At 48.4% G+C, this 27,551-nt stretch overlaps 1 protein-coding gene across 1 annotated transcript; it reads left to right on the top strand.

Annotated features, from left to right (window-relative positions):
* The first annotated feature begins 5,665 nt into the window (after positions 1-5,665).
* ST6GALNAC1 (ST6 N-acetylgalactosaminide alpha-2,6-sialyltransferase 1) lies at positions 5,666-25,753 on the top strand. The gene is made up of 9 exons (XM_016932964.3): positions 5,666-5,944; positions 19,735-20,434; positions 21,873-22,041; positions 22,246-22,417; positions 23,719-23,857; positions 24,116-24,219; positions 24,413-24,502; positions 24,590-24,689; positions 24,981-25,753. Exons 1-9 carry the CDS (start codon positions 5,814-5,816, stop codon positions 25,176-25,178), a joined length of 1,803 nt encoding a protein of 600 aa, XP_016788453.1. The 5' UTR covers positions 5,666-5,813; the 3' UTR covers positions 25,179-25,753.
* Positions 25,754-27,551: the final 1,798 nt, after the last annotated feature.

Raw genomic sequence — 27,551 nt, 5'->3', positions numbered from 1 at the left:
TTACTCACTTTGCTGCAATTGCAGTGGTCTAGAATCAAACCCACAATATCTCCAAGGTATGCTTTTAAAATATTTAATTACATTTTCCAAATCAAATGTACAATTTCAGTTTTATTTAAGTAACTTTGACTTAAAATTCGCTATATAACTTTTACATACTAAAACATATGTGCGGGGAAAAGAGCGACTTTATTTTAAACGCTAACCTGCCTGACCGACCCTGAGTCCGAGAATACCTTCCAAATGTGTAGCTGATGTATTACTCTTTAGGTAGGAACACCTATTCATTTTAACTTTCACTTTTCCTCCAAGACAATCCGAGATGCTGTTGCAGACATCATAGGAGGAGTGATACTCATAGCCACCTACACATTCCTTCCAGAGCACATATACTTTTCCCCAAGATAGAAGCCCTAGATTTGAGGTGTTGCACTGCAGAGATCTACATGTCTGCAGCCCCCCAAGACCATGCTTTTCTATCTGTAAATTTACCCAGTAAATCATCCCATGCTGACCAACTGGATTTGTCTGCCTCCTCCTCTGGTTGATTGGCTCCTTCAGCATTTGGAGGTTGCTTTGTGGATACGGCTCTTTCATGGAACAACAGGCCACGTGGCCTTCTTTTATGCTCATATCAGTTCACCACAAGAGTTATGCGTGGCCTGTCTGAGATGGCTATGTGAGGAACTCAGCAGACCTCTCCCTACAAAACGGCCATTTAATTGGTGAAAATTATTTGTTTGTTTGTTTGTTTGAGACAGGGTCTGGCTCTGTCACCCAGGCTGGAGTGCAGTGGTGCCATCTCAGCTCACTGCAGATTTGATCTCCCAGGCTCAAGCAATCCTTCCACCTCAGCCCCTCAAGTAGCTGGGACTACAGGTATGCACCACCACGCCCGGCTAATTTTTGTACTTCTTGTAGAGGCAGGGTTTCACCATGTTGCCCAGGCTGGTCTCGAACTCCTGGGCTCAAGTGATCCTCCCACCTCAGCCTCCCAAAGTGCTGGGATTACAGGTGTAAGCCGCTGCACCTGACCTAATTGGTGAAAATTATTTAAATAATTGAAATAAAATTATGTTGTCCTAAGGACATAGAGCAAATGAAGAAATATTTATTCAAGAAAATCTCCTGAATACCAGTAAGAATAAACAGTCTGTGGCACCTGAGTCACATCCCACTCCTATCTTCTTCCCAAGCAGGTGTCGCTTCCCAAGAAGATGGGGGGCTCCCTCTGCCTCCACTCCAGGCTGCAGTTTCACTCTAAGAAGGGTGTGTCACTGGTGTCTCTCATCTCTTCCAGCTCTGCGTTGCAAAAACTGTATTCCATGCAGGTGTGGCCAAGAGGGCTGGGGCTCCCTTCCCCGACCCAGACCCCACTTGTAGGGTGGAAACTCTGTACCAGACACAGTGGTTAAGAAACTCAGCAGAAGACTGGGTGCGGTGGCTCACACCTGTAATCCCAGCACTTTGGGAGGCCGAGGTGTGTGGATCACGAGGTCAGGAGATTGAGATCATCCTGGCCAACATGGTGAAACCCTGTCTCTACTGAAAATACAAAAATTAGCTGGGCATGGTGGCACGCGCCTGTAGTTCCAGCCACTTGGGAGGCTGAGGCAGGAGAATCGCTTGAACCTGGGAGGCAGAGGTTACGGTGAGCCAAGATCGTGCCAGTGCACTGCAGCCTGGTGAAAGAGCACGACTCTGTCTCAAAAAAAAAAAAAAAAGGAGAAAAGAAAGAAACTCAGCAGAAACATCAGAAATTATACACTCTGCACACAAACCAGGAAATAGGCTTCATAGAATTAGTTCAGAATTAAATAAACAAATGCCCAAGCAAACAACAGCTCCACCAACAAGCCCCAGTGTAGTGGGGAATTCAGCATCTAGAGGTGCTACAATATATTATCTAAAATGTCTGGTTTTCAACAAAAAATTATGACACGCAAAAAAACTGTGACAAATACACAGGAAAAGAAGTCAGGCAATAAAAAGTGCTTTTGAAGGGACCTAAATATTGGACACATTGGAAAAAGACTTCAAAGCAGCTATTATGAATATGTTTTAAAAATCGAAGTAGACCAGACATAGTGGTTCACGCCTATAATCTCAATGCTTCAGGAGTTCTAGGCAGGAGGATTGCTTAAGGCCAGGAGTTCAAGACCAGCCTGGGCAACACAGTGAAAACCTGTTTCTACAAAATATATATATATTTAAATCAATTAGCCTGTAGTCCTAACTACTAGGGAGGTTGGGGAGAAAGGATCACGTGAGGCCAGGAGTTCAAGGTTACAGTGACCTATCATCATACCACTGCACTTCAGCCTGAGTGACAGAGCAAGACCTTGTCTCCAAAAAAAAAAAGTTTTTAATGTAAACCATGTTTAAAGAATTGAAGATTAAAGAAAGGCTTGATAATAATGACTCATGAAATAGAGAATGTTAACTAAAAAGATAGAACAAAATTATTAAGTAAATGAAAATTCTGAAGTTGAAAAATAAATAATCAAAATGAAAAATTCACTAGAGGGGCTCAATAGTAGATTTGAGTTGGCAGAAGGAAGAATTGGCCAACATGAAGACAGATTAATACAGATGAAGAACACTATGAAAAATAATAAGTAAAAATGAACAGAGCCTCAGAGAAATGTAGAACACTGTAAGCACACCAACATACTCATCCTAGGAAAGAATGCTCAAGAGGCAGAGATAGAGAGAAAAAAATATTCAAACAAATAATACCTGAAAACTTCTGAAATTTGTTGAAAAACACTAATACATAGATCCCAGAAACTCCAAGTGAATAAATGCAGGAAGACCCACACAGACACATCATAGTCAAAACACTGAAAGCCAAAGATAGAGAAAAATCTTGAAAGAAGCAAAAGAAAAACAATCTAAATTACTTTGTGCTCATGCACTTCTCTTTTGAACTGGTTATTATATCTGCCTGGTCCTCTCATGAGTAGAATCAAATCTTTAGCACATTTTTATGTCTTCTATCTATTTGAGTAATGATTTTACCTTTTACTGAAAATTATCTTTTAACAACTCTCATCTGCATGTAAGTTCTCACATGTCCCATCAGCTGATGTATACTAAAGTTCAAAGACTCAAGTTCAAAGCTTTAGTTTAAAAAGGAGAAAAAGTTTTTGCCATTGAGCTTAAGAGAATAAAATAAAATAAAACAATAAAAAGGAGAGAAAGGTAGATCTTACCAAACAAAAAATTGTGACGATGTTTAAAAAATAATTGGCAGCTGGGCGTGGCGGCTCACACGAAGTGCCCCCAGCACTTTGGGAGGCTGAAGTGGGGTCGCTTGAGACCAGGAGATCAAGACCAGACTGCACGACATAGCAAGACGCCCCCATCTCTACAAAAAAAAAAATTGCCAGGTGTGTTGGCACCCACCTGTAATCCCAGCTACTTTGGAGGGAGGCTGCCGCAGGAGGATCTTGTGAGCTCAGGAATTCAAGGCTTCAGTGAACTATGATTGCACCACTGCACTCCAGCCTGGGTGACAGAAAGAGGCCTTGTCTCAAAAAGCAAAAACAAAATAATTGGAAAGTCAATTTCTCCTAAAACACACACTTCTCTGGATCCCGCATTCTGCCCAGGCACATGCTACAGCAGCAGTGGGCTGGAACCTGAGAACCAGGAAACTAGGACTCTGGATTATCCTGCCACACCAGTTGGCCACAAGGTCTTCAAGTTCAACCTGCCTCTAATGTGGCGAGAGGGACAGATTGTCCACAGTAGCTCAGCTTGCACCCAGGAGCTCAGCTGGATCTCCATGCCCTGCGGAAGGCAGCGAGCACTGACAGCCAGTGCCTTCTTCAGAACACAGGGCAGGATGAAAGGGATACTCTGTTTAGTCACACCAGTACTGTGGGTAAGAACATGCCTTTTCACTGTGCACTTATCTGCATAGCGTTGCAAGCAGGCACCAGGATACAGGAATATAATTGTACATGTCAAGTGCATAAAGGAACTCAGGATAAGGGGCCAGTTAGGACAAAGAGTTATGACTTGATGCAGATCAATTCAGAAAATGTTTATAGAGTTAACATATGAGCATCTGTAGGTTAGGCACGGTGAGAGAGAAAGAGAGAGGCTGAGTCAGTACTAACAGAGATGTTTCTCCTTGCCACCATGCCTTGGAACAGTGCTGTGAGTTGCAGTGTACAGCAGGGGATAAAGGAACCATCAGTCGTCTGTATTACCCTCAGCTGCTCAGATGTATGTTCCTGCATTTTTCGTCCTCCCTGAGGAAGGTGGTTTAATCATTTACCGGTGCGTGCCATGGGTGAAGGCCAAGAGCCTTGTGTACAGAACTGAAAACTGTACGTTAGGAGAAATGCCCACTGCCAGGTGTGAACAGTGAGCTCAGGCCCCAAAACCTCTCCCACAGTTCAACACCCTGGACAATATTTTTATAAAATTACTAACCCACAGTACTTTATGGAGGGCTGCTTCTCTGAATTTTTAAAGTTTTCTACAAATGGTCTTGATGTTTTTCCTCTGAGGTGTACTTTTTTTTCCCAAGAATTATGTGGGTTTTGTTTTGCATTGCTTTGATCAAGGTAGAGTTAATGATTTCTCGTAGGTGCTACTAAGCAGTGGATACGAATGCAATCGGCCAGGCACGGTGGCTCACACCTATAATCCTAGCACTTTGGGAGGCCAAGGCGGGTGGATCACGAGGTCAGGAGATCGAGACCATCCTAGCCAGCATGGTGAAACCCCGTCTCCACTAAAAATACAAAAATTAGCCGGGTGTGGTGTTGGGCGCCTGTAGTCCCAGCTACTCAGGAGGCTGAGGCAGGAGAATCACTTGAGCCTGGGAGGCGGAGGTTGCCGTGAGCCAAGATTGCACCGCTGCACTCCAGGCTGGCAATAGAGTGAGAATGTCTCAAAAAAAAAAAAAAGAAAGAAAAATGCAATCACGGCCGGGCATGGTGGCCGATGCCTGTAATCCCAGCACTTTGGGAGGCTGAGGTGGGAGGATCACTTAAGTCCAGGAGTTTGAGACCAGCCTGGGCAACATACTGAGACCCATCTCTATTTCTTAAAAAAAGAATGCAATCTCTAGGTCAGTTGGATCTGGACCCCAAGCCAGTGGCTCACCATGTGCTCTTGGGCTGGCAGCTTGTTCTTGGGGGCCATTTCCTCCTCTGTCAGATGGAGCTGATGACAGTACCCAGCCCCTAGAGTGGCTGTGAGGGTGCCATGAGTGCCTGTGAAGACTCCCCACTGCCCAGCTCAGAGTGAGCCCTCATACGTGCTGGTCATTGTTGTAATGGTCATGATTTCAGAAGAGAAACAGAGAAGGTTGAGCTAAAGTGTTGAACATGTGTGTTGGGTGCCTACCACAAACAAAGCCCTGTGCATGGTGGCCTCAAGGTGTCTTCATGATAATCCCACAAGGAAGATAACTGCTTTTTTCCATTTATATGGCGGCAGATGGGTTAAGTAACCTGACCAAGATGAGACTGCATATAATGTGGTTATATTTCTCATAAAGCTTGACTTTCAGATATTGGCTTCAAAGACAAAAAAGGAAGGTAAACATGTTTGAACACAAGGAGTTTCCCTTCCTTTAAGCCACGCCAGCGTATAAGCCTTCATACAGCAGTGAAGGCGGTTCCTCCCTTCCCTGGCAGAGACTGATAAACTCAGCACTTGCTGGAGTGGCTCATTGTTAAGACAAAGGGTGTGCACTTCCCGGCCAGGAAACCTGAGCGGTGAGACTCCCAGCTGCCTACATCAAGGCCCCAGGACATGCAGAACCTTCCTCTAGAACCCGACCCACCACCATGAGGTCCTGCCTGTGGAGATGCAGGCACCTGAGCCAAGGCGTCCAGTGGTCCTTGCTTCTGGCTGTCCTGGTCTTCTTTCTCTTCGCCTTGCCCTCTTTTATTAAGGAGCCTCAAACAAAGCCTTCCAGGTAAGATTCTCGTCCTTTCCACTCCTCATATTTCATTCATTTGAGGAAACAGAAAAATGATAGCCCAGGGAGGACTGGGGAAGTCTGAGCCACCTGTGTGTCCACATGGGAGTGTCAGGGGTCAGGAGTGTTCTCAAGAACCACTGGGAAGAAAGACTAATGGGAAGACTTGCAGGGAACAGAAAGGGTGGCAGTGGGCAACCAAGACGCCATGGGATGGACATGTCCAGATACCGTGGGACACGTACAGGAGTTTGAGAACTGATGGGTTAGGTCTGCAGCGTGCAGACAGAAGACATGACTGCTTTCCCCTCTGGGACTGTGAGTAATGGCAGCAGCACTGGGTTAGTTCTTACATGCCTTCCTCTATGTCCTGAAGCGAAAGAGCCATGCTGTGTGTTCCACTTGTTTCAGACCCGGACTCACCCTAAGTTTGTCAGTAAAATGGAGAGCCTCCCTCTTAGGGAGGCAGTTTCAATTGTGGACGCCAAGTTAATCCTTCAAAAATACCTTCTAGACCATTTTTGTTAGAAAATACACACATCTGCAGCAGTGAGAGGCCCCTTTTTTTTTTTTTTTTTTTTTTTTTTTTTGAGACGGAGTCTCACTCTGCTGTCGGAGTGCTGGAGTGCAGTGGCATGATCTCAGCTCACTACAACCTCCACCTCCCAGGTTCAAGCCTCAGCTTCCTGAGTAGCTGGGACTACAGGCGCATACCACCAGGCCTGGCTAAGTTTTTGTATTTTTAGTAGAGACAGGTTTTCACCATGTTGGCCAGGCTGGTCTTGAACTCCTGACCTCAAGTGATCTACCCACCTCGGCCTCCCAAAGCGCTGGGATGACAGGCGTGAGCCACTGCGCCCAGCCAATAATTTCATTTCACTGTTCCTAAACGTTGAAAGTAATGCAGGTTCTCATAGAGTTAAAAAAAATACAGAAAGGTGAAGCAGGAAGTGAGGGTCTCCCTATTATACCTCCACCTCTATCCACTCTTCAAGGTGACCACTCTTGACACTTGAGGATACACGGAATTCTATTATTATGTAGCTAACACTGCTATAGTATTTACTATGAGCTAGCCCCTATTCTAAGTGCTTGATATACGTTAACTCACTAATTCTCATTATTAGGAGGACACTGAGATACACAGAACTGAAGTGATTCTCCCAAGGTCACCCTGCTAGTATGCGGCAGGGCCAAGATTCAAACCCAGGCATTTTGGTGCCATACCCTGTGCTCATTACCTTTGTGCTATACAAGCCCGATAGATAGATGATAGATAGATAGATAGATAGATAGGCAGATAGAGAGAGAGATAGAGAGATAGGCAGATAGATGGACAGATAGATGGATAGATAGATGGAGATATAGATATCTATATATAGTATGGAGATATATATACAATATATACGCTATATATTGATATACTATATGTCAATATGTAGCATGAGAGATATATGTATATATAGATATATTGTATAGATATAGATATATACATACATATATATCATATAGATTTACATATATATGCACAAGAGAGCTTATATATATATCTCATATATATGTATATATACATATATATGTATCTCATGCTACATATTGTTCCACAGGTTGACCTTGTAAGTCACACTATATCATGGACATCTTTCCATGTCGGGACATACAGGTCTACTCCCTCCTTTCAACAGCTGCTTAGCATTCCACAGGGTAGGTACCGTTTACTTAACCAACCCCTATCAAGTTTCTCACATACCTTTGAGCACTTGCGTAAGTGATTTCCGGGTAGATTTCTTGAAGTGGAATTGCCAAGACAATGCATATGTTTACATGAAATGTCAGTGGACACCATTGAATTGTTCTCTCAGAATGCTACACTGGCAGGTGCAAGTTTACTTTACCTCCCAGGACCACACTGGCTTTCATTAGGGGTTTGAAGTCTTAATCATCTGATAGGTGAAAGTGTTTCTCTTTTTAATTTGCATTTCTCAGATCACTGATGTATTTGAGAATCTTAACTTTCTTAGTCATTTGTACTTTTCTATGAATGACCTGTTCATATCTTTTCTTCCTTTTTATTATTTTTTTCATATTTGTAAGAGCTTTTTGTGTATTAGGGATATTAACCTTTTTATCATATATGTTACAATACTTCTAAATGCAGTGGGATAATTTAGGAATCAGAGAGACGGAGGGGTTGAGGAGGATTTATTATCATTATTAAGGTGCACCGGCCCAGTCACATTAACATCCAAAAAAACTGAGCCCCGAACAAAGCGTCAGGTTACCTTTTAAGCATTTCGTGGGGCAGGCGGAGATCTGTGCAGGGGGAAGCATATTACAGAAGCAAGAAACAAAGACAGTTACTCAATTGAGACATGCATTACATCATTTCTTACTTTTCAAGGAAAAATATGTTTTACGACTTGAGTTTATCTGCCTAGTGACCTTGCAGCTGCACAGCTGCAGAGACAAGGTCTTCACAATGCCTGGGAAAGGGAGAGATAAGGCTCACTGGCCACAGACGGAAAAACAGGCAGTTAATTTTTAAAGGATTCCACCTCTTTTTGTTTCTTAGGGGGAATTGGGTTTTTTTTACATACATCTGAGTTTTTGCTTACACATTCTTTAATTTCTTTTAATTCCTGTTTCAAAATATCTTCTTCAGCCGGATATTTGTTTGGTTTTATTTCACTGTTTGTGATATCTTATGTCATACAGAAGTAATTGTTACATCAATAAAATGTGTCCATCTTTTCCTTTGTGGTCACCGGACTTTGTGCAATTTTTAGGAAGGTCATTCCCAACCCTAACGTTATATACATTTTCTTTTACACTTTCTACTAATATTTCTGTACTTTTGTTCTTTAAGCTTAATAAGAATCCATCAGAAATTTTCTTTTGTGTATGATGTGAATATAGGTTTGTATTTGTTGGAACATTTGATCGCAACTGACAAAAACCCAAGACAAGCTAGCTTAGATAAGAAGACAGGGGAGGAGAGAAACTCAGAGGGTTAGAGTCCTCCTGGGGCGATGTTTTGGGGTGGGAATGGGCTGCCTGAGAGTCACTCATAGTGACCGGGCCTGGCCTTCCCAGCAGATGCCACATGCCCTGGAGTTAAGGGGCAAATGTTAAGTAGAGCGGTGTCTGGTTCCGGTCTAGAGATTTCTGAAGGCAGGAAGTTGTTGGAACCGTCCACGATGTAATGTACCTGGGAAGAGGCAGAACCACCCTGCCCCTCCCTCCCAGGTCTTCACAGCCCAGAAGGCAGTGGAAGGAAAGTTCAGCACTTCCCGGTGGGAGGGCAGAGACCAGAACCCTCAACTGCCCAGTTACCTGCCGGAGCAATAATGGGACACTCACTCCAGAACAGTGTTTGGGGACACTAAATGCCGCAGGGGGCAGTGGGAGACGTGATCCTAGAAAGGATCCTCCTGCAGGGATTCTCAGTGTAAAGGAGAACCCTTCCCCAGAGAAACCACATTTACTAATGTGCAGAGACCACCAAGTCAGCAGGGGCCCCCAACATCAGATAGAAGCCGAAAGAACCTCAGGGCAGGCAGGGACCCCCTAGCCCCACCCTCCAAGACAGGCGCTCACTTAAGTAACCATACCAGAGGAGTTAACGACTTGAAAAAAGAGGAGTTTTCTCGGTGCCTATGATTTTTACTGCCCCCCTCTCTCCAGCTTCCCCAATCTCCCCCTCATCTCATCCCCCACGTCTCCCACCCCCACTCCCTACCTCCAGCAGCCAAGGTCTGAGCTCTGGCCTGGCTGGCTTGGTGGAATAAAAGAGCTTAGAGCCAGGTAGAACACCTAGTGTGTGTGTGTGTGTGTGTGTGTGTGTGTGTGTGTGTGTGTGTGTGTGTCATGTAATTATATGAATTTGTGAGATTACATGAATTATGTAATTTCTTTATTTATTTTTCAAGATGGAGTCTGGGTCTGTCACCCAGGCTGGAGTGCAGTGGCGCGATCTTGGCTCATTGCAACCTCACCTCCCAGGTTCAAGTGATTAGCCTGCCCCAGCCTCCAGAGTAGCTGGGACTACAGATGCACGCCACCACGCTCGGCTAATTATTGTATTTTTAGTGGAGACAGGGTTTCGCCATGTTGGCCAGGCTGGTCTTGAACTCCTGGCCTCAAGTGATCTACCTGCCTCAGCCTCCCAAAGTGCTGGGATTACAGGCATGGGCCACCGCACCCGGCCGGCATTTTCTTATTTGTCTGTGTTTCCTCAGTGCTATGAACAGGGCCTGGACCCAGTGGAGGTGCTTTATAAATGCTTGTTGATGAAAGAATGAATTTGTCACCTTAAAAAACAGGCCAAAACGTTTAAACTTTATGGCTCTCAAAAACTTTAGAGTAAGGGAGTTAACTTGAGTAAATTCATGCTTTATGCAGAGTACTCTGTCAATAGATTACAGGATGGATGATTGGGGGAATGTGGTTTTAGAGGGGATAGTTTATAGGCCATTGCAATGGTTTAGGATAGCATTAATGAGACCGTGAGCGAGGACAGTTTGAACAGGAAGAAAGGACTGAGAAGTCGTCAGATCAGCTGGACTTGGCAACAAATAGGATGGTGGGAGGAGTGTAGCAGAACTTCAAGACAATTCTCTGAGGCCAGGCACAGTGGCTCACGCCTAAATCCCAGCACTTTGGGAGACCGAGGTGGGCAGATCACCTGAGGTCAGGAGTTCGAGACCAGCCTGACCAACATGGTGAAACCCTGTCTCTCCTAAAAAATACAAAAATTAGCCGGGCATGGTCCGGTGCCTGTAACTCCAGCTACTTGGGAGGCTGAGGCAGGGAGAATTGCCTGAATCCGGGAGGCAGAGCTTGCTGTGAGCCGAGAGCATGCCACAGTACTCCAGCCTGGGCAGCAAGAGTGAAACTCCATCTCAAAAAAATAATAATAATCAATAAATAAAAATACAAAAGTTAGCCAGGTGTGGTGGCGGTTGCCTGTAATCCCAGCTACTCGGGAGGCTGAGTATTATCGCTTTTATCACAGGAGAATCGGTTGAACTCGGGAGGCAGAGGTTGCAGTGAGCTAAGATTGCTCTACTGCACTCCAGCCTGGGTGACACAGCAAGACTCTGTCTCAAAAAAAAAAAAAAAATACAAATCTATGATTTCAAACCCATCGGGCCATCTCTCATATCATCTTAAGACGCACCCACGTGCATCATTTGTTCAGTGATGTGTAGATGTCATCTAAGACTATGTCTCTGCTTGGCTTCCATAGTCTGGTATAAATATGTTTTGGAAGATCTATGCTTTAGCTTTAGAGATGGTAATTAAGAGTGAGCTGTGTAGCATGGCCCCTGCACAAGGATGACGTGCAAATTCATAAAGCATTCCATAAAAAAAAAAAAAAAAGAGTGAGCTGTAAAAACAGACCTGTGGGTTCTGTTTGTCATTTGCTTGTTGTCACTTTATCTTCTCCAGCCTGGCCAGCATGGCAAAATTCCATCTCTACTAAAAATATGAAAATTAGCCGGGCACGATGGCACATGCATGTAATCCCAGCTACTCAGGGGGTTGAGGCACAAGAATCGCTTGAACCTGGGCACTGGCTTCCAGTGAGCCGAGATCATGCCACTGCACTCTAGCCTGGACGACAGAGTGAGACTCTGTGTCCAAAAAGAAAAGAACAGAACTTTATTTTCTATCACCTCCTGATTTCTGATTCTGAACTCCCATCCACCAAGCTTCAGGAAAACTTAATCTCAGCGCTTCTTGCTCCTCTGCAGGATGGTATCAAGGGCTCCAGGACATCTGATGCGGCACCAAGGCATGGGAGTGGGACGCTGACCCTTAGCTATTGAGTAGCTGCTGAAACAGCCATTGTTCCTGCCCCTTGGCTCTTTCAGGTCCACCTGGCTTATGTGTGAGAGACTTCTTTTTCTGTTTTTTTGTTTTGTTTTGTTTTTTTGAAAAGCCAGTACCAAAAGCTTACATAATTGTATGATTGCATTCAAATAACATTCTTGAAATGATAAAATTATAAAAATACAGAACAGATGAGTGGTGTTTCTAGGGGTTGAGGAGGAGGTGGTGTAGGAAGAAAGTGGCTGTGGCTATAAAAGGGCAACATGAGGGACCCTTGTGGTGACTGTTCTATGTCTTTTTTTTTTTTTTTTTATTCACATCTTTATTTATCCTAAACCTTTTAGGTTTAGGGTGTGATGGAAATCTTTTTTTTTTTTTTTTTTTTTTTTAGTATTTATTGATCATTCTTGGGTGTTTCTCGGAGAGGGGGATTTGGCAGGGTCATAGGACAATAGCGGAGGGAAGGTCAGCAGATAAACAAGTGAACAAAGGTCTCTGGTTTTCCTAGGCAGAGGGCCCTGCGGCCTTCCCCAGTGTTTGTGTCCCTGGGTACTTGAGATTAGGGAGTGGTGATGACTCTTAATGAGCATGCTGCCTTCAAGCATCTGTTTAACAAAGCACATCTTGCACCACCCTTAATCCATTTAACCCTGAGTTGACACAGCACACGTTTCAGAGAGCACGGGGTTGGGGGTAAGGTTATAGATTAACAGCATCCCAAGGCAGATGAATTTTTCTTAGTACAGAACAAAATGGAGTCTCCTATGTCTACTTCTTTCTACACAGACACAGTAACAATCTGATCTCTCTTTCTTTTCCCCACATTTCCCCCTTTTCTATTCGACAAAACCGCCATCGTCATCATGGCCCGTTCTCAATGAGCTGTTGGGTACACCTCCCAGATGGGGTGGCGGCCGGGCAGAGGGGCTCCTCACTTCCCAGACGGGGCGGCCGGTCAGAGGTGCCCCCGACCTCCCAGACGGGGCGGCGGCCGGGTGGGGGCTACCCCCACCTCCCGGACGGGGAGGCTGGCCGGGCAGGAGGACTTTTCTTTTTTTGAAACGGAGTCTCGCTTTGCCATCCAGGCTGGAGTGCAGTGGCGTGATCTCAGCTCCGTGTGAGACTTTTCTGACACTGTCTGTGGTCCTGTCTTCCTAGGCTCAGGATTCTTTTTTTTTTCAGGGGTCTTGTTAGACCTTTGGAACACTGCCAGGAAGCAGGGTCCTCTGACCTTGGAACTCACAGATCCCTCCTTCTCTCATTTCCGCCACCCACCAGAGTAAAGGATCTTTCCAGGGGAAGGACAATGATGGTAAGAAGTAGTAAAGTCCTTCCTCCTCATAACTTCTCCAAGATTGATCTGTTTCACTACATCTTGAACATGAAACCAAATCTTAACTGCTGGGGGTATGGGGCTGGGGTGGAGAGGGAAACAAATAACATTTCAAAATAGTATATAATTATATTCAAAAGCATGACAGGCGTAGAAAAGGGATCCAGCTGTTCATGCCCTGAGGTACTAACAGTAGATTCTTTGAAGGGACTGGGATAATAGGAGGTTGCTATCCTTTCATGTTTTAAGGCAGTTTCTGCTTTTTCCGTAATAAGCACACATTGCTTTTATAAAAATAAAAATAATTCATAAAAGTTCACTTCTGAAGACTCAGGAGAAAAAGACTCAGCTTAGGTAACCCCTACATACCAAAGTATCCCCCCAAGCAGAACTGCCTCCCTAGGCTGTCACCACTGCCTCGCACACGTATGACTAATATCATACCGATGACACTTTAAGGCAGCTGCTTATACTCATGTCTGTTTCTTTTATAGACTGTGAGCCTCTTAAAACCAGTGACCATTGCTTTTTTTATCTTTAATCTCTAGCAGATACCTCTGAATGCCTGTCATGTCATGGCTACTCAATGAATATTGCAGAATAAACATTGCATTGTGTTGTCAAATTCTCGTAGAACTTTCCATAAGATGTCTCATTTAGTTGGTTTGTTGTTGTTGTTGTTGTTTTGAGACAGAGTCTCTCTTTGCTGCCCAGACTGGAGTGCAGTGATGCGATCTCTGCTCACTGCAATCTCCACCTCGTAGGCTCAAGCAATTCTCCTGCCTCAGCCTCCCGAGTAGCTGGGATTACAGGCATGCACCACCACACCCGGCTGTTTGTATTTTTAGTAGAGACAGGGTTTCGCCATGTTGGCCAGGCTGGTCTCGAATTCCTGACCTCAAGTGATCCGCCTGCTTCAGCCTCCCAAAGTGCTGGGATTACAGGCATAGGACATCTAACTTTCAAACCAGCTGACTGGCATTCTGGCCCACAGTGAATTCAGCTAGGCGAAGGGCATCTCTGAGAATGCTGGGGACCTGTCTGTTCAGGGGGAGCTCTGGAAGCTGTATCCAGCCACTGAAGTATGATGAGCAGCAACTGACTCATTTTCCTTCTGTTTTCTCTCGAGTCCTAGAACATAATAACATCCCCACTAGAATCTCCCCACTAAGATTGAGGTGGCTGAAAACCACCACACAGGCTTTGATTTGAGAAAAGAACACTCAGAATAACAAGAGAAAATGGATTTCTGCCATTTTTTTCCAGCATACAAAGATAATTAAGGCAATCATACAGCTTTTAGTCATGGAAGCAGCGTATAGACACATCTAAAGTCAAAGTAAAGTCGTAAAAATAAAGCATTCATTCGCTTTTAGAAAACTTTCAGGATTTTCCAAGGAAGATAAACTTTGGAGTTTGTTTTTTGTTTTTGTTTTTTTTTGAGACAGAGTCTTGCTGTATCACTCAGGCTGGAGTGCAGTGGTACGATCTCAGCTCACTGCAACCTCTGCCTCCCGAGTTCAAGCGATTCTCCTGCCTCAGCCTCCCAAGTAGCTGGGATTACAGGCATGCACCACCATGCCCAGCTAATTTTTGTATTTTTAATAGAGATGGGGTTTCACCATGTTGGCCAGGCTGGTCTCGAACTCCTGACCTCAGGTGATCCGCCCCCTCCACCCCCACCCCCGGCCTCCCAAAGTGCTGGGATTACAGGCGTGAGGCACCACGCCTGGCCAACTTTGGAGTTGGAAAAGAAAAAGCAGAATGGCTGGTTTCTATCTCACAGAAGACAGGAGACCCCGAAGAACTGATCAAATACCAAAAGGAGGCTGGAATAGCCCTCGTGGACACCAAGGGGGTCTTGGGAACTCCAGGCCCAGCTAACAATGTGGGGCACAGGAGGCAGGAGCAGTTCAAGGTAGAGAGCTCCACAGCAGGGAGTGGAGAGGGACACAGGGCAGAGCGAAGTGCTAGTTTGTCCTCCTTTCAAGGAGAAGCAGCATCAAAGCTGTGGGAACCAAACATGAAACCTGGAAGAGGAAAGCTCACCCAGCCAGGGGGCCTGAGATAAAATGAGGGCAAAGTTGATGGTGGGGACTGAGAAAGAGCCCAGGACTTAAGGACGTAAGTAGAGGCGAATCTGTGTGACCAGCCATTCCCACATACCAGGCGCAACTCACCTGCAGCCACTTCCGCTCGCTCTCCATGCCATAGAAGGCGGGAGCCCAGGTGCAAAATTATTTAGCGAATCAAAGGAGTCTTTTCAGCTCTTTTCTTATCCTCCTCCATAAAATAATCTTCTACTCATACTGGCTTTCTTAGTGAGTGACCTTTCCTTGGGGTATTTTTTTCAAAATTCAGTTTCAGCCTCTTCAATATCCTAGTCAACTTCAACATTCCTGTGTTATCTCTCGTACTGTATTCTTGGAAAATACCGCTCTCTGGCCAATAGGTGTTTCATGGCTGCAGGCATAAACAAACTTTGAACCTTTTGCCATTTCTTCACTTCCAGGTTCCCCTTGGTGATGTACACTGAAGAATATAGAAGGCAGCTGGGCCTGGGGGCACATGCACCTGTAGTCCCAGCTACTCAGGAGGCCAAGGCAGGAGACTCGTTTGAGCCCGGGAGGTCGAGGCTGCAATGAGCTGTGAATGTGCCACCAGCCTAGACAACAGAGACTCAGTCTCAAAAAAAAAAGAAAATATATATATACAGAGAGGGAGGATGTTGCCAAATAACTATTTTCCTGTTTCTTTTATTGTGCGATTCTTGTTCATGATAAATTGATTGATTGATTTTTAATTATTATTATTATTTGAGATGGAGTTTCGCTCTTGTTGCCCAGGCTGAAGTGCAATGGCACGATCTCGGTTCACCGCAACCTCCGCCTTCCAGGTTCAAGCGATTCTTCTGCCTCAGCCTCCCGAGTAGCTGGGATTACAGGCATGTGCCACCATGCCCGGCTAATTTTGTATTTTTAGTAGAGATGGGGTTTCTCCATGCTGGTCAGGCTGGTCTCGAACTCCCGACCTCAGGTGATCCACCCACCTCGGCCTCCCAAAGTGCTGGGATTACAGGCGTGAGCCACCACGCCTGGCCATTATTATTATTTTTTAATTGAGACGGAGTCTTGCTCTGTCACCCAGGCTGGAGTGCAGTAGTGCTATCTCAGCTCACTGCAACCTCTGCCGCCCAGGTTCAAGCAACTCTCGTGCCTCAGCCTCCGGAATAGCTGGGATTACAGGTGCGTGCCCACACACCGAACTAATTTTTTTTGCATTTTTAGTAGAGACGGGGTTTTGCCATGTTGGCCAGGCTGGTCTTGAACTCCTGACCTCAGGTGATCTGCCCGCCTCGGCCTCCCAAAATGCTGGCTCTACAGGCATGAGCCACCTCACCCAGCCAATAAATTCATTTATTAAAGTGCAACATTTTATATTTTTACTTCCCTAGTAGATCAGAATTATGCAGTTAAGTCGCTTTTTGTTTTGGTATGACCCATGATTAATTTGCCTGTGCCTCTGGACTAGAAGTCATTAATAGAAGAAAGCCTTCCCACACCCCAGCCCAGCTCACAGGGTCAGGACCACACAGGGCCGAATGCGTTGAATATGGGGCACTCAGCATATGGATACAATTTGAGCATTTAGTAAATACCGTGCATGAGAATAAGGAAATGTCTATCTCAACACCCACAGCCCTGGCAATCACAGGTGTATTTAATTGTAGGGAATTAAATGAAACTTAATTACATAATTTTGTCACTACCTGGATTATTGCTGTGACTTCCTGCAAAACCTAAAGGAGTCATCAATCAATTGTAGATTTGCGGTTGAATAGGCCTTCCAGGAGTCACTGCGCCATTCCTGCTGCTAGACAGGGTTCCAGAGAGGAGTGCGTTACCTCTTCAGGGTCAGTGTGGCCACTAAGCAGACGGCCAGCTGTCCATGCTATGTGGCCTGAGATGTGTGATGTCAAAAACCACCCCTGCCTCATCATGTCTCCCCGCCACGGCCAAGTTAAGGTGCCTGCCAGCCAGGCAGCTACACCCATGAAAATGTTCGAGATAGGGAAAATGTCATTCAGCAGAATTCCTCTCTGCCGAGGGCTGCCGGAGTTTGGAAGGGAAGTTTCCATAGGCTTCTTGAGGCTGGGGGTTGGGAAGTGGAGGTCAGGGTGAATCCACCAAGAGGCTTTCCTGGGTAACAAGAGCTGTTTGTTAAACTGGATGAACAGCTTGGTTTTTGCTGAATGGCCCACGCGAGCTTGGAGCTTACACTGAGTAGTCAGACCAAGGGGAGTGGTGAGCCTCACACCCACCCGCACAGCACTCAGACCTTCTACTAGGCAAATGTGGAATGAATTCATCAAGAATGTGTTCTTCACTCACTCAGGTTTCTCACTCTGTGTTGAGTGGCATTCTTTCAGAATGGATATTTTGGGGGTGTCTTCCCAGTTCATGAACCAATAACCCCCTCTTCCTCTTGAAAGTGTCCTCCTCCCATGCACAGAGTGGGCCCCAGAATGTCATGTAGTATGTGACCGAGACCCCTGGAAAGGGATGGAGATAGGACCCAAGGGGGCCACAGTCTTCTCCTGCTAGAGTGAAAAACTGGGAGCAAAGAGAGTCCACAGTCCCCAGCACAGGTGTTATGGGGTGGCCATCTTCCACCAGCCTGTGGGTTGGAGAGCAGAGGAGGCCTGTCTGCAGAGACAGAAAGAAAGAGTAGAAGAAAGCTGATTCAGAGGGAGAGGTGAGATAGAGACAAAGCCTTAGAGAGCGATTCCTGGTTCCAAGCCCCACCAGAGGCTCAACTACTTCCTGCTCTTGGGTTCCTTGAAACACTTTCTATTCTTATAATAAATTTTTCCTTTTCTTTTTTTTAGTTGAAAATAAAAAATACAGAAAGAATTAGGGTTTGAAGCCCATTAGCCTTTTCGGGATGCTCCATATCTCAGTCCAACCCTGTCCTGAGGCCCATCTCTCCTTTCTGGTTAGAAATATCTCTCATCCAAGCTACTTCTTTGAGTCATAAAACAAAGGCAGAGGCATTTTCTATGCAAGTCCAGTTAAAAATGTGTGTGTTTAGGCCAGACGCGGTGGCTCACGCCTTTAATACCAACACTCTGGGAGGCCAAGGCTGGAGGATCACTTGAGGTGAGGAATTTGAGACCAGCCTGGGTAACAGAGCGAGATCCAGTCTCTAAACACACACAAGTGCTCGCGCACGCATGCGCACACACACACACACACACAGATTAGCTGGGCATGGTGGTGCATGCTTGTAGTCCCAGCCACTCGAGAGGCTGAGGCCACAGGATTGCTTGAGCCCAGGAGTTTGAGGCTGTAGTGAGCTATGATTGTGCCACTGCACTCCAACCTGGGCGACAGAGCAAGACCCTGTCTCTTAAAGGAAAAAAAAAAAAAAAAAGTTGGGCGCGGTGGCTCACGCCTGTAAAATCCCAGCACCTTGGGAGGCCAAGGTGGGCAGATCAGGAGATCAAGAGATCAAGACCATTCTGGCCAACATGGTGAAACCCCAGCTCTACTAAAAATACAAAAAAAAAAAAAAAAATAGCCAGGCGTGGTGGCATGCGCTGTAATCCCAGCTACTCGGAAGGCTGAGGCAGGGGAATTGCTTGAACCAGGGAGATGGAGGGTGCAGTGAGCCAAGATCGCGCCACTGCACTCCAGCTTGGGTGACAGAGCCAGACTCCGTCTCAAAAAAAAAAAAAAAAAAAAAAAAGGGTTTCAAGGAGGAAGGATCCCTGGGAGGTAAGGAGGAAGAACTGTCAGCTGTCAGCCCTTTCCTAACACCCTTGGGAAGTTTAGGCTTCAGTTTCAAGGTCAGAATAGAGAGTGCCCCCGCTGGAGACCCTGAATAAATGTGTTGCTTTGAGGCTGAGAAAGGCTGGAAATACCACCCAGGGTCAGCTGCAGCTCAGGCTAGGAGGCCCTAATGGAGGAAGGGCTTGCATAGGTAATCAGCCTGCTTCCCATATTGCCTTGGCCGGCCCTGCCTTTCTCCAGTGATCAAAGACCTTTGTTTCCTGCCTCGAATAACAATAATCCTGTATTACATAGGTCCAAGGTCTGTGTCTTATTCAAATTTGTATTCCCAGTGCCTGCACAGCACACTGCACAGAATAGACATTTAGTAAACGTTTGTCGGATGAGATGCTCTCCTGTATGTCCTATGTACATATCTCAAATTCTATTCCGCTTTTGTTTGAATCTATTTTCTGGCCAGGCGCGGTGGCTCACACCTGTCATCCCAACACTTTGGGAGGCCGAGGCAGGTGGATCACTGGGCAGGTCAGGAGTTCAAGACCAGCCTGGCCAGCATGGTGAAACCCCCATCTCTACTAAAAATACAAAAATTAGCCAGGCATGGTGGCAGGTGCCTGTAATCTCAGCTACTCAGGGGGCTGGGGCAGGAGAATGACTTGAACCCAGGAGACGGAGGTTGCAGTGAGCTGAAATCGTACCACTGCACTCCAGCCTGGGTGACAGAGCAAGACTCTGTCTCAAAAAAAAAAAAAAAAAAAAAAACTACTTATGCTTCTGACCTGTTTCCACAATCTTCAGCCTTCATCAAAGGTTATCTCTGTCCCTAGGCATCAACGCACAGAGAACATTAAAGAAAGGTCTCTACAGTCCCTGGCAAAGCCTAAGTCCCAGGCACCCACAAGAGCAAGGAGGACAACCATCTATGCAGAGCCAGCGCCAGAGAACAATGCCCTCAACACACAAACCCAGCCCAAGGCCCACACCGCCGGAGACAGAGGAAAGGAGGCCAACCAGGCACCGCCGGAGGAGCAGGACAAGGTGCCCCACACAGCACAGAGGGCAGCATGGAAGAGCCCAGAAAAAGAGAAAACCATGGTGAACACACTGTCACCCAGAGGGCAAGATGCAGGGATGGCCTCTGGCAGGACACAGGCACAATCATGGAAGAGCCAGGACACAAAGACGACCCAAGGAAATGGGGGCCAGACCAGGAAGCTGATGGCCTCCAGGACAGTGTCAGAGAAGCACCAGGGCAAAGCGGCGACCACAGCCAAGACGCTCATTCCCAAAAGTCAGCACAGAATGCTGGCTCCCACAGGAGCAGTGTCAACAAGGACGAGACAGAAAGGAGTGACCACGGCAGTCATCCCACCTAAGGAGAAGAAACCTCAGGCCACCCCACCCCCTGCCCCTTTCCAGAGCCCCACGACGCAGAGAAACCAAAGACTGAAGGCCGCCAACTTCAAATCTGAGCCTCGGTGGGATTTTGAGGAAAAATACAGCTTCGAAATAGGAGGCCTTCAGACGGTGAGTTTTTGCCACCATGCCTTCCCTCTGGCTCCCAGCTCTGAAGCCCCTCCTGAGAGGAAGCCCAGCCCACCTTCTCCTCACCTCCTGGGCTCTGCTTCTAGACTTTGTCTTGTCCTGCCCCAAGCTCATTATGAGGCAGAGCTCAGCCCTACAAGACTCTGCCCCACTTATCTTTCCAATGATGGCCACAATGGGGGAGGAGGAGCAGGCAGGCCCCGAACCCCTGGTGTGGACAGCGTAAGAGGGGTGAGTGAGATGGGGCCCACCCTGGAGCTCCTGAGGCCTGGAGGTCATCCATCTGGGGTGACAGAGTGTGATCTACTCTGGGGCTTGGCCCCTGAATCCCCATCCTCTCGCGGGGACTGCAGGGGAGGGACTCACAGACAAGGACACCCCAACCTCACGCCCAGCTCTGTCCTCCGGGAATGCCTTGTCTTCCCTGCAAAGTCAATTCCACAGCCTTCGCTCTCTCCCAACCCTAAGGAAACAGTCTGACTGAACCACACCCACCCACATGGTCCTTCTCACCTGTCCTTGCAGAGGGGCAGTATCCAAAATGTGTATGTTGCTGGGTATAGTGTCATATGCCTGTAGTCCCAGCTACTCAGGAGGCTGAGGCGGGAGGATCACTTGAGGTTAAAGTGAGCTATGATGGCACCACTGCACTCCAGCCTGGGCAACAGAGTGAGACCCTGTCGGAAGGAAGGAAGGAAAGACGGAAGGAAGGAAGGAAGGAAGGAAGGAGGGAGAGAGAGAGGGAGGGAGGGAGGGAGGGAGGAGGCCCACAAAATGCACACATTTACACACATATGACTGGAAGCATGGCCCTGACAGCACACTGGACACATGCCACATTCCCAGGATGCGGCCCCTCTCACACTTACAAAGGTGCATTTGCATTTTTTTTTTTTTTTTTTTTTTTGAGACGGACTCTCGCTCTGTCGTCCAGGCTGGAGTGCAGTGGCGCAATCTCGGCTCACTGCAAGCTCCGCCTCCCGGGTTCACGCCATTCTCCTGCCTCAGCCTCCCGAGTAGCTGGGATTACACGCGCGCGCCACCACGCCTGGCTAATTTTTTGTATTTTTAGTAGAGACGGGGTTTCACCGTGTTAGCCAGGATGGTCTCGATCTCCTGACCTCGTGATCCACCCGCCTCGGCCTCCCAAAGTGCTGGGATTACAGGCGTGAGCCACCACACCCGGCCTAGGTGCATTTGCCTTGATGGCCGAGAACACCCATTTCCCAGAACCCTCAGGACCACAATGAGCCCAGACAATGGGAAGGGGAGGGTAAGCAGACCCTGAGAACAGAATGGAAGAGGTAGCAGAGGCCGCGCCTTCCAAACTGCGAGCCCCAGCCCTTGCTGCAGTGGTGCAGCCCCTGGCCGATGGCCTTTCTGGGTCTCTCCCTTGCTGACTTCCTCCTCCTGTATATAGACTTGCCCTGACTCTGTGAAGATCAAAGCCTCCAAGTCGCTGTGGCTCCAGAAACTCTTTCTGCCCAACCTCACTCTCTTCCTGGACTCCAGACACTTCAACCAGAGTGAGTGGGACCGCCTGGAACACTTTGCACCACCCTTTGGCTTCATGGAGCTCAACTACTCCTGTGAGTCCTTAACCCAGGGGAAGGTGTGGGTGCGCAGTAGGCCAGGGCAGAGGGCAGAGGGCAGAGGGCAGAGGGCAGAGGGCAGAGGGCAACTGGCTTTCTGGTCTGCCTCTTCCCTGGGGTTTGCCAGACCTGGGAGGAATGATGGGTCGGACTCCTGTCCCTCCCAGGGCTCTGAATGGAGCACCCCCACTCTTGTTCCAGTGGTGCAGAAGGTCGTGACACGCTTCCCTCCAGTGCCCCAGCAGCAGCTGCTCCTGGCCAGCCTCCCCGCTGGGAGCCTCCGGTGCATCACCTGTGCCGTGGTGGGCAACGGGGGCATCCTGAACAACTCCCACATGGGCCAGGAGATAGACAGTCATGACTACGTGTTCCGGTAAGCTGTCCCTACCCAAGCTCCCTCTCCAGCCCCTCTCCTGCCCCCTCCAGCCCCCCTCCAGCCCCTCTCCTGCCCCCTCCAGCCCCCCTCCAGCCCCTCTCCTGCCCCCCTCCAGCCCCTCTCCTGCCCCTCTCCTGCACCCTCCAGCCCCCCTCCAGCCCCTCTCCTGCCCCCTCCAGCCCCCCTCCAGCCCCTCTCCTGCCCCCTCCAGCCCCCCTCCAGCCCCTCTCCTGCCCCCCTCCAGCCCCTCTCCTGCCCCTCTCCTGCACCCTCTAGCCCCCCTCCAGCCCCTCTCCTGCCCCTCTCCAGCCCCTCTCCTGCCCCCCTCCAGCCCCTCTCCAGCCCCCCTCCAGCCCCCCTCCAGCCCCTCTCCAGCCCCCCTCCAGCCCCTCTCCAGCCCCCCTCCAGCCCCTCTCCTGCCCCCCTCCAGCCCCTCTCCTGCCCCTCTCCAGCCCCTCTCCTGCCCCCCTCCAGCCCCCCTCCAGCCCCCCTCCAGCCCCTCTCCTGCCCCTCTCCAGCCCCTCTCCTGCCCCCCTCCAGCCCCTCTCCAGCCCCTCTCCTGCCCCCTCCAGCCCCCCTCCAGCCCCTCTCCTGCCCCCTCCAGCCCCCCTCCAGCCCCTCTCCTGCCCCCCTCCTGCCCCCCTCCAGCCCCTCTCCTGCCCCTCTCCTGCCCCCTCTAGCCCCCCTCCAGCCCCTCTCCTGCCCCTCTCCAGCCCCTCTCCTGCCCCCCTCCAGCCCCTCTCCTGCCCCTCTCCAGCCCCCCTCCAGCCCCTCTCCTGCCCCCCTCCAGCCCCTCTCCAGCCCCCCTCCAGCCCCTCTCCTGCCCCCCTCCAGCCCCCCTCCAGCCCCCCTCCAGCCCCTCTCCTGCCCCTCTCCAGCCCCTCTCCTGCCCCCCTCAGCCCCTCTCCTGCCCCTCTCCAGCCCCCCTCCAGCCCCTCTCCTGCCCCCCTCCAGCCCCTCTCCAGCCCCCCTCCAGCCCCCCTCCTGCCCCCCTCCAGCCCCCCTCCAGCCCCTCTCCTGCCCCTCTCCAGCCCCTCTCCTGCCCCCCTCCAGCCCCTCTCCTGCCCCCCTCCAGCCCCTCTCCTGCCCCTCTCCTACCCTCCTCTGCAGACGTGGACTCTTCTGAGAGACCCATAGGATGTTCCACGCCTGCATCTGGAAGGCAGAATTCCTGGGCTCTCCAGAGAATTTCCGCACATAACTGCTGCCTCCCCCATTTCTCCTTCCTTTCCCCATCCACCTACACAAATCTCCCTCCTCTGCTCACCTGTCCCGTCTGATTGTGTCTTTCTGCACAGATTGAGCGGAGCTCTCATTAAAGGCTACGAACAGGATGTGGGGACTCGGACATCCTTCTACGGCTTTACCGCCTTCTCCCTGACCCAGTCACTCCTTATATTGGGCAATCGGGGTTTCAAGAACGTGCCTCTCGGGAAGGTGAGCAAAGAGGAAGGAGCCTGGCCACACCCAGACTCTGGATGAGGGAGCACAAGAGGTGAGAAGGGAGAGGAGAGGCTTTCATCCGGATGGAGTCTGTGATTGGTACAGGCTCCCCTCCTATAAGGGCAGGAGTGGGGAGGACAGTCAGACCAGTCCAGAGGAGAGCAAGTGGGCAGTCGGAGTCAGAGCTGGGCCACCCCAGCTGGTGGTCCTGAAGGCAGTACTTTTGGACCACTCCCTGTCCTTGGTCCTCAGGACGTCCGCTACTTGCACTTCCTGGAAGGCACCCGGGACTATGAGTGGCTGGAAGCACTGCTTATGAATCAGACGGTGATGTCAAAAAACCTTTTCTGGTTCAGGTACCCACTGTCCTCCTGCCATCCCCTTATCCCAGGCTGAGCCATGTCGTGAGTGGCTCTAAAGGGTTGGACAGGTGGGGACAGCCTTAGCTATCACCTGGAGATGGGATACCAGTCATGCTCATGACCCTGACTTGGCCCACCCCAGACCAGGTAAGGGAGCTGAGTCTGAATGACCCCCTCCTAACCACAGGCACAGACCCCAGGAAGCTTTTCGGGAAGCCCTGCACATGGACAGGTACCTGTTGCTGCACCCAGACTTTCTCCGATACATGAAGAACAGGTTAGAGCAGAAAGCACGTGACACGTAGCCCAGGTCCCTGTTATCCTTGCAGCCTCCTGACAGTTGGGGGTTTGGGGCATTTCACAGGTTTCTGAGGTCTAAGACCCTGGATGGTGCCCACTGGAGGATATACCGCCCCACCACTGGGGCCCTCCTGCTGCTCACTGCCCTTCAGCTCTGTGACCAGGTAAGACTCCACTGCAGCTGCAGAAATACCTGGAGAAACAGCTCCTGGGCTATTCCTGGGCCTGTTCAGCATAGGACAATGCATGGGCTGGGTGCCCACGTCTGGTGGGAAAGAGGGTGGGCATGAGTATGGGTACATGCAGTTATGCGTGCGTATCCAGGGACCTGCACCCAGACCCCTAGGGATGGAGCCAGGGAAAAGAACCCCCACCCCTCAACACAGAATTAGCCATGAGAAGAAGACCGGGCAACAGCAACTACAGGCTGTGTTTCTCCTCCAACCGTGATCTAGGTGAGTGCTTATGGCTTCATCACCGAGGGCCATGAGCGCTTTTCTGATCACTACTATGATACATCATGGAAGCGGCTGATCTTTTACACAAACCATGACTTCAAGCTGGAGAGAGAAGTCTGGAAGCGGCTACACGATGAAGGGATAATCCGGCTGTACCAGCGTCCTGGTCCCGGAACTGCCAAAGCCAAGAACTGACCGGGGCCAGGGCTGCCATGGTCTCCTTGCCTACTCCAAGCCACAGGATACAGTGGGAATCTTGAGACTCTTTGGCCGTTTCCCAGGGCTCAGACTAAGCTCCAAGCCCTTCAGGAGTTCCAAGGGAACAACTTGAACCATGGACAAGACTCTCTCAAGATGGCAAATGGCTAATTGAGGTTCTGAAGTTCTTCAGTACATTGCTGTAGGTCCTGAGGCCAGGGATTTTTAATTAAATGGGGTGATGGGTGGCCAATACCACAATTCCTGCTGAAAAACACTCTTCCAGTCCAAAAGCTTCTTGATACAGAAAAAAGAGCCTGGATTTACAGAAACATATAGATCTGGTTTGAATTCCAGATCGAGTTTACAGTTGTGAAATCTTGAAGGTATTACTTAACTTCACTACAGATTGTCTAGAAGACCTTTCTAGGGGTTATCTGATTCTAGAAGGGTCTATACTTGTCCTTGTCTTTAAGCTATTTGACAGCTCTACGTGTTGTAGAAAACTGATAATAATACAAATGATTGTTGTCCATGGAAAGGCAAATAAATTTTGTACAGTGAAGATGCAACTAGTTGTTACTCCGTGGATAGGGACCAGTTTTGCACTTGGTCCCTTTCATTCTTCTATTCTCCCCATTAACCTGCTTTCTTTTTCAAACCCCCATGACGAGAATTGAGCTAAGCCGAAGACATTTCAGTTCACCTTACCCTTTGAGCTCTATCTGCAGGATTTGGACTCTGGAGCCTGGAACAACCCTAACAATTCTAAATAGAATAAAGTGGCCAGGCACGGTGGCCTGTAACCCCAGCACTTTGGGAGGCCAAGGCAGGCAGATCACTTGAGGACAGGAGATCTAGACCAGCCTGGCCAACATGGTGAAACCCCGTCTCTACTGAAAACACAAAAGTAAGCCAGGCGTGGTGGCGGGCGCCTGTAATCCCAGCTACTTGGGAGGCTGAGACAGGAGAATCACTTGAACCTGGGAGGCGGAGTTGCAGTGAGCCAAGATTACACCACTGCACTCCAGCCTGGGCGACAGAGCAAGACTCCGTCTCAAAAAATAACAAAAATAAAAATAATAAATAAATAAACAAATAAATAAATAAATAGAATAAAGGACCCTCGGTAGGAGAGTGGAAGGGAGAGAGGGGAGCTTCCCTTTAGACTTCATGGTTAGGGAAGGAGGGGACCAATGGGACAGGGATTTGCTTTGCACTAAAAGGGTGCAGTGCCAGCTCCGGGCGGCAGGTGGCGGCAGCTCGGCGCCCTGCTCGCGGCGCCCTGTCCTCCGCGGCACCCCAGGCTCCTTAGTTCAGCAATAAAAAGCAATAAATGCTTTTCCCCCACAAAGCTCTAGTCACAACGACGTTGACAGGGTGGACACCAATCAGGTCAGAGCAGGAGAGAAAATGAGTAGCCACGGGCAGAGCGCCCCCTTACCCCCATATTGGCCTCCTCAAATTTAAACTCAGGCTACCTAAACTTAACGACTGAGCCTCACCGAGTGTTACTCGAGTCCAAAGTAGAATATACTGATGGGTTAGATCACTCTGCTAGTATAAGCCAATAGAATTAGAAAAGATAGGTCAATTAGAGGCATAAGGATTGGAAGAGAAGAGGAAAACTGTGATAAATAGGCTACATATTATAGTAAGTTAGCAGGATATAAGATTAGCATACGGAAATCAGTAACTGTCATAAACATAAATGATAATCAAGTAGAGGATATAATGTAGAGAAAACCCATTTACAAGAGCAACAAAGTCTGTATGAGGAAAACATTAACACTCCTGAAAGACACAGAAGTAGACCCGAATAAGCCAAGTCATCTTTTGTTCTTGGAAAAGATGACTCAATATCATAAATACATGTCAGTTCTCCTCAAGTTAATTAATAAACTTAATGCGATTCTAGTAAAATGCCAAAACATTTTTTCTAGAGCCTAAACTGATACACACATTCATATGGAAGGATAAAAATGTAAGAAGAGCTAGGAATACCTGCGAAAGAAAAGCTATGAGAGAGGTCTACCTCTACCAAATATTCAGACATACTATAAAGTCTCTATAATTAAAACAGTGTGGTACTGAAGCAGGAATAGACAGACCAGTGGAATGGAACAGAAGGTCCAGAAATAGACCCAAGCATTGTGATTAATGGTGCTCAGACAGCCAGGTGGTCATTTAGAAAGAAATCAAACTAGGTCTGTAACTCCCATCAACAATTAAATTCCAGATGGTTCAGAGATCTAAATGTAAAAAAATGAAATGACAGAGGCCGAGGCAGGCAGATCACAAGGTCAGGAGTTCGAGACCAGCCTGGCCAATATGGGGAAATGCTATCTCTAATAAAAATACAAAAAATTA

Source organism: Pan troglodytes, chromosome 19, assembly GCF_028858775.2.
Source record: "Pan troglodytes isolate AG18354 chromosome 19, NHGRI_mPanTro3-v2.0_pri, whole genome shotgun sequence".
NCBI lineage: Eukaryota > Metazoa > Chordata > Mammalia > Primates > Hominidae > Pan > Pan troglodytes.
This window is presented reverse-complemented; position numbering and strand designations above follow the sequence as displayed.

Coding starts and splice junctions, on each gene's coding strand:
- ST6GALNAC1 (XM_016932964.3), top strand. CDS start 5,814: ATGAGGTCCTGCCTGTGGAGATGCAGGCACCTGAGCCAAGGCGTCCAG. Junction 5,945..19,734: donor CCTCAAACAAAGCCTTCCAG/GTAAGATTCTCG, acceptor CTCTGTCCCTAG/GCATCAACGCACAGAGAACA. Junction 22,042..22,245: donor CATGGAGCTCAACTACTCCT/GTGAGTCCTTAA, acceptor CTCTTGTTCCAG/TGGTGCAGAAGGTCGTGACA.